Source organism: Amphiura filiformis, chromosome 2 (assembly GCF_039555335.1).
Source record: "Amphiura filiformis chromosome 2, Afil_fr2py, whole genome shotgun sequence".
In the NCBI taxonomy this organism is placed as follows: Eukaryota; Metazoa; Echinodermata; class Ophiuroidea; order Amphilepidida; family Amphiuridae; genus Amphiura; species Amphiura filiformis.
The window spans coordinates 74059902-74067579 of NC_092629.1; the positions used below are offsets into that span (position 1 = coordinate 74059902).

The following is a 7678-nucleotide window of genomic DNA, read 5'->3' on the forward strand; positions in this document are numbered from 1 at the left end:
TGTAAGGGCTTTTGCATCACAGCTCTTCATGTATATTGTATAAAGTAAAGTATTGTTAACAATATAGAATAATTGTTTGATCAAGCTAACTTTCACCAAAACTTCCTAATAAGAAAAATATGATACATGCTCCTGTATTCTTATGTTTGAGTATATTGCAAAAATGTAGTTGTTATTTGAAATTTCATTTTAAAATTATATTATAGAAAGGTAATATTGATTCATCTGAATGAATAATGAAAACACAATTAATTAAAATTCACGTTTCGCAATTGGCAGCCAATTTTAAACAAATGTATTGTTGATACCACACAGTATGTAGAAGTCATTATAAAGAAACAACGTGTTCAATTTACGTTTCGCAATCAATTGGCAGCCAACAATATATATAAATTGTATTATGAAGATGCACTACGGTATTGTCTGAATGAAGTATCCAAATTAAGGTAGCTGTGAATGGTCAAAGGGACAACCGATAATGAAATTGCAGAAATCGTACGTCAAGTGAATCGTGTGAATCCTTACTGTGCTTTGCCTATATAAAGACATTTATTTAGGTGCGTCTTTCAATTTGCTTCTTACCGATAGAAGAGTCAATATTTTTCCGATTGTCGCTCATATCACGAAGTCGTCGGGAATATCAGGAGTGTAAAACTATTACATATGTCGTGTATGTTGTATAATCGCAATTAGGTGTCAGTTTTGTTCAAAATAACTTGTGTGTGAATTGGACGCACGAACCAAGCAACCTCACCATGTTTACCAGCCAAGATTAAAAGGAGCGAACTAATCTAGAAAAATCGTTGACGTTAGTGCATAAACCTTGGCTCGTCCATAGCGTTTGGCTCCCAATGATTTCGTGTGGAATCAACAATAATTCTTACCTATGATTTGTGTGGAGTTTGAATAGACTTAGGATAACTTGCGAATGATTGGTTCGTCAATTAATTACATTACGTGGAGAGAACTTACTTTCAAAATACTGCCATTTTGTAATAAAATGTACAATTGTACAGCTATCAATCTTCAATACGTTATGATATAACACGATTCGACACCATTCTAATCTTATTTTGTGTTCGCATCTTTTTACATTATCCATCAAGAACGATGAACCACAATAATTTACCCGGTGACTGCAACATTAACAACACATGGAACCTTTCTCGATACAATGATGTAGCACAGGCAATATTGTGGTCTAGAACCGAAGACATTCTTTTTACAATTGGTCTTCCAGTTATTTTCTGCGTTGGCGTTGTAGGTAATCTTAGCTTTTTATTTGCTCTACTCCGCGTCCCGGCAATGCGCACTGTAACAAATGCGTACCTGGCAAACGTCGCTGCGGCCGATCTCTGGTTCATAACTTGGACCTTTTGCTTGTACTTACCGATTTACTATATAAGTCCTGTGCGTAATGATGTTCCGTGGACATCTAATATTGGTTGCGGGATCGTCCTTGGGTTTTCCTATCTTGGTTATTATGCGTCTGTTATGCTGATTACCATCGTTACCGCGGAGAGGTATTTCGCGATTTGCAGACCATTTCAACACCGGATGATAGCCGGTAAAAAGCACACGCTTCAAATGATCTATTTTTCGTGGATTACAGCAATTATATTATTTGCCATAACGTTACCAAGTTGGTCTAGTATAGTCATGAGATGTATAATTTGGCCAGATACGGAAACATATCGTGATTTTCCGACACAGATCTGGCAATGCTCCGGAAACTCCCCTGCATCCCCAAATTTCAAGGTATTTGTCATTGGCGAAATTATCGGGGCAGTTCTCTTCTATATTATTGTGCCGGTGAACATATTCATGTATGGAAGTATCATCTACACTTTGAGTAAACGAACAGAAACATTTGCGGACAAACAAAAAACAGAGCTCGCTACGCGTACTCGAAATCAGGTTGCGAGATTGCTTATTGTAAACGGGTCGGTGTTTCTCCTGTGTCAAGCTCCGTATCGAGTTATTAACATTCATTATTTCACGTTGTTAGCAACAGGACAGGGTCTTTTAAGTCTAAAAAATTACGGTATCATTATTTTGACAAGTCGGTTGTTGGTTTTACTCAACTCGTGTTGCAATCCGTTTATCTATTTAACAACAAGTTCGTTTTACCGGAAAGCGTTTAGGGAAGCGTTTTGTGGAAAAATATCAGATCCGGGTGGATCTTCGAGAATATCGGGCATTTCTGGGCGAAGTAAGGAATCAAATGTTGCGTAATTGCGCTTCCAACCCTCTTCTTTGTCAGACTTTTTCTTGTACGCTAAAACGCCAGACTTAACCCCCTGAGTACTATTTGCTGATCTAACATTGCCTCTGATTGGTCAATTACATGATATCTTCACTTCAATCACCAATCAGAATGGAGCTTTGCAAATAACTCACCCCGATTTTTTTGCGTGGTGAAATTATTCTAACAATGTTGCTGATTGGTCCAAATGATAATGAAAACTTCTTTTTGGCCAATAGGCAGGTAGTTCTCGTGTGGTTAACCTCCAAACGACTTAGGTTAATTTTGGGATTATCGTTTGTACTCATTTTAGGGAGAAAAATATTTGACCTGCCACGTTACCTGAGGTAAGGGCAACCTGCGGCCGAAAATGGTAAGGTGGAGGATGGTACAACATGAGAACATTATTCTAATGGCTATTTATTTCAAACATTTGGTAAAAATTGCATGTTTCTATGATTCTTTATAGCCGAGACCTGTATTTTGTGTACAATGTGATTTTCTATAGAGGTCGTACTCACATAATGGCATGATAATGACATAATATGGGGAGACTGTTAGTACTTATTTTGGTATCATAGTGAAGACCAATAACTATACGTTGAGACAAGATAATATGGTGAACAATTGTGTTAATTATTTAATTCCCGTACGTCGATCATGCTACTCTTTTATCATGTTACCTCTGCCTTCTTCACAATAACAGTTCGATTGCACTTTGAATTCACACTTCTCTGAATTCACAGGCCCGTCTTTTAAATCATATACTCGATTGCAATTGTAGCTAGTTTTGTTTGCACCCTGCTCTTGGATTGATGGTATTACAGACACATAGCATCTTTAGCCCGTTTTGAACATCTACAGGGTGCCCCCCCCCCCCCCCAAAAAAAAGAGGCCCCTTATTGCGTCCTCTTTTTCTCCTATTTCTGACAAGTTGATCAAATATATTTTGGTATGTAAAGAAACCTTGAGTCGTTAGCTTTAATAATCCAAAACAATTATATCAATCGGCTCACAACTTTTGAAGATATACTCTTTTAAAGAAATGTACCCGTTTTTCACTCTGTCCACGGAGAAGGTTTGGCTACTTCAAAGATTGAAAAGGAGTACACATACCATGCATGAATATCAAACATTCCTCAATGATAACTTTATAAAATAACTTTATTTATGGAATGGGCTTTACCGGTGGGTTTATGGGCAATGGATTTTGTTAATAGTGTCATTAATTTGTGGGTAAAATGGATGCCGAATGGGACTTATTTTGCTTTACTTGCAATTACTTATTTTTTCTTGGTTATTTATGCATTTTTGTTTTATTATGTTTCTTACTTTCTTACTTTGTTGTTTCTTGCTTTCTTTTTTTATTTACAACATAAGTCATTTCTCTTTTTAGGATAAAATGTAGCCCTAAAAGGCTGTTTGGTTTGTCTTTGGTTCTTCTGAAGTGAGTTTACTGTGCTGCTCTGCCCTCTACCTGGTTGCCTCCTTGGCGAATACAGGTTTCAGCCCTGGTCCTCATTGCATCAATTGCGTTGCGTACCAATCTTGGATTTTGACACAAAGGAAAAAAATCAAGTGGTGTGAGGTCTGGTGATCGTGCAGGCCACTCCACAGCATGAGCCATCCCAACCACTCTGTTTGCTATCCGTGGACAGAGTGAAAAACGGGTACTTTTATTCAAAAGGGCATACTTATCTTCAAAAGTTGTGAGCCGATTGAAATAATTGTTTTGGTTTATTAAAGCTAACGATTAAAGGTTTCTTTAAATACCAAAATATATTAAATCAACTTTTTAGAAATAGGAGAAAAGAGGGCGTAATGAGGGGCCTCTTTTTTGGGGGACACCCTGTAGATAAACCAATTCAAATGAAATTGTGCTTTTAACAAACATTCTGTTCGATATTTGCCCTGACTAGTTGGTGACTATACTACTTCGCAGATTCTTGGTAGACAAAGTTTGTTTTAGAGTTTAGTCTGTAGCTTTAATGGCGGCTTAGCAACAACACGCCACAAAACTGGTCTCCGACCAACTATGAAAATTACCATTTAAACAAGATAAAATCGTAATTATTCTTCAATCTTTATTTAAAGATCTAAGTTCACGTCATTATATTTGATTTTCTTGCTGACAACGTCAACGATGACTACTAAAAACCCAAAAACCCGTCGACGCGGCAAGGAAACATCATCATCCGTACCAACGATGTCAATGGTTGCTACACCAAAACACACAAAGAGGTCGTCCGAGCCTTGGTCCGAGGATACCATACCATTGCTATCCACCCCACCTGCCGGCGAGCCGAATACTGTATCAGAATTAACAGATCACATCCACAAATCGTTTGACAAGTTTCAAAAATTTGTGAAGTCAACGTTGGACAGCCTTATGAAGAAAATGACGGAACTAGAAACGAATTTGAATCGTTCTATAGAATTCCAGTCAACACGAATTGACGACCTGGAGAAACAGGTAGGCCCACTTGTGACTGAAAATCAAAACTCACAGGTGAGATTGCAAACCGAAAACAGAAACTTGAAATGCATGAATCAAGTCTAAACAAGCAAGAACGCTTCTCACGAAGAAACAACGTGAGAATAGTGGGAGTGCCAACAACAGCAGGTGAGAAATGTATTGAAATTGTTGAAGACATTTTGAGTTCCAAATTCAACATGGCCAACACAGTAGTAGAGAGAGCTCATCGAGATGGCAGAGGGAATGATGGAAAATCTCCTCACATTTTAGTGAAGTATTTGTCATATAGGGACAAAATAGATGTACTGAGATCATCCAAATCTGAGCTGAAGTCTGAATCATACTTCATTGTAGATGACTTAACAAAACAAGATCTGGATGAAAAGAAGAAATGGGGAAAGAAGTGAAGAGTTTGTATAACAGAGGTGTTAAATTGCGTTTCGTTGCAGGAAAATGGAGACAGAACGGACAAGTTTATTCATTTAGTTCGGACTAATCTTCTTTTCGGAACGTAAGTCTATTGAACACTCGCTATACACAGATTACTCACCGCGATTCAGTACAGACACTTTCTGTTTTATGAAAAGAGTATACGTTTATTTACACGGTTTAATAACTTCTGTTAATCATTCACCACTCCACAAGAGATGATCGCGTGTTGATGACTTTATGAACTATATTCACACCACATTATCTTTTAGTTATTATAATTTTGTTTGTGAGTAGTATACTACCCACTTTACTTGTGTTAAATATGCTGTTTAGTTATTGATCACAAAATGTCACCATTACTTGTTTTCCAATCAGTTTTATTTTTCTCTCTCAATGAACTATTATTGTTTTACCAAAAACGAGAATGCTAATTACAGTGTAAATGCCGTTGTTTCTACTGGTCTATGCTTTTATGCATTTCCTCCTCCTTAGGCTCTTTTGCACTGTATTTGGCACCGTTATGGTACATAAATTATTGCTTATGATTTTGTTTGAATCATATATTTGTGCAATGATATTGTGTAACACCAGTTCACTGCGTTCATGTTATTTGTTTGATCAATCATAGTTAATCTAATCAATTATGATATCTTTAACCCATGGTTAAATCAAATGTGTTTGAAGTTTAGTTTGAATCATATTTGGTGCAAGGTATTGTTTATGTTTACCAGAGCGGGATTCCTAATTACAGTGTAAAAGGCCTTGTTTCAATTGGTCTATGCAAATTGTTTTTTGCATTTTTCCTCCTTTGCACTAAATTTGGCACCCCGTTATGGTACATGAATTCATGATTATAATTTATTTTTTCAATTCAATATGATATGATATGCATCATTCCATTTTGTGCAAAAGGCCTTGTTTCAATTGGTCTATGCAAATTGTTTTTGCATTTTTCCTCCTTTGCACTAAATTTGGCACCCCGTTATGGTACATGAATTCATGATTATAATTTATTTTTTCAATTCAATATGATATGATATGCATCATTCCATTTTGTGCAATGAGTTCGTGTAAAACCATTTTACTGCGTTTGAGTACTTTTGTTCATATTATTTGTTTGATCAATCATATTCAATCTAATTGTGATTTCTTTAAACATGTGTTCAAATCAAATGTGTTTGAAGTTTATTTTGAATCATATTTTGTGCAAGGTATTGTTTATGTTTACCAGAACGGGATTCCTAATTACAGTGTGAATGCCCTTGTTTCAATTGGTCTATGCAAATTTTTGCATTTTTCCTCCTTTGCACTAAATTTGGCACTCCGTAATGGTACATGAATTCATGATTATGATTTTTTTCCCATTCAATATGATATGCATCATTCTATTTTGTACAATGAGTTCGTGTAAAACCACGTTACTGCGTTTGAGTACTTTTGTTCATATTATTTGTTTGATCAATCATATTCAATCTAATTGTGATTTCTTTAACACATGTTAAAATCAAATGTGTTTGAAGATTATTTTGAATCATATTTTGTGCAAGGTATGGCTTATGTTTACCAGAACGGGATTCCAAACTACAGTGTAAAAGGCCTTGTTTCAATTGGTCTATGCAAATTGTTTTTTGCATTTTTCCTCCTTTGCACTAAATTTGGCACCCCGTTATGGTACATGAATTCATGATTATAATTTTTTTTTCAATTCAATATGATATGATATGCATCATTCCAATTTGTGCAATGAGTTCGTGTAAAACCATTTTACTGCGTTTGAGTACTTTTGTTCATATTATTTGTTTGATCAATCATATTCAATTTAATTATGATTTCTTTAACACATGTTCAAACAAATGTGTTTGAAGTTTATTTTGAATCATATTTTGTGCAAGGTATTGTTTATGTTTACCAGAACGGGATTCCTAATTACAGTGTGAATGCCCTTGTTTCAATATTGGTCTATGCAAATTTTGCATTTTTCCTCCTTTGCACTAACTTTGGCACCCCGTTATGGTACATGAATTCATGATTATGATTTATTTTTCCATTCAATATGATATGCATCATTCCATTTTGTGCAATGAGTTCGTGTAAAACCAGTTTACTGCGTTTGAGTACTTTTGTTCATATTATTTGTTTGATCAATCATATTCAATCTAATTGTGATTTCTTTAACACATGTTCAAATCAAATGTGTTTGAAGTTTATTTTAAATCATATTTTGTGCAAGGTATTGCTTATGTTTACCAGAACGGGATTCCTTATTACAGTGTAAAAGGCCTTGTTTTAATTGGTCTATGCAAATTGTTTTTTGCATTTTCCTCCTTTTATTGCATTTTCCTCCTTTGCACTAAATTTGGCACCCCGTTATGGTACATGAATTCATGATTATGATTTTTTTCCATTCAATATGCTATGCATCATTCCATTTTATGCAATGAGTTCGTGTAAAACCACGTTACTGCGTTTGAATTCTTTTGTTCATATTATTTGTTTGATCAATCATATTCAATCTAATTGTGATT

General features: G+C 35.5%; 1 protein-coding gene across 1 annotated transcript; it reads left to right on the forward strand.

Annotated features, from left to right (window-relative positions):
- Nucleotides 1-1110: 1110 nt before the first annotated feature.
- LOC140142942 (neuromedin-U receptor 2-like) lies at nt 1111-2235 on the forward strand. Its single transcript, XM_072164973.1, has one exon. It carries the CDS (start codon nt 1111-1113, stop codon nt 2233-2235), a length of 1125 nt encoding a protein of 374 aa, XP_072021074.1.
- Nucleotides 2236-7678: the final 5443 nt, after the last annotated feature.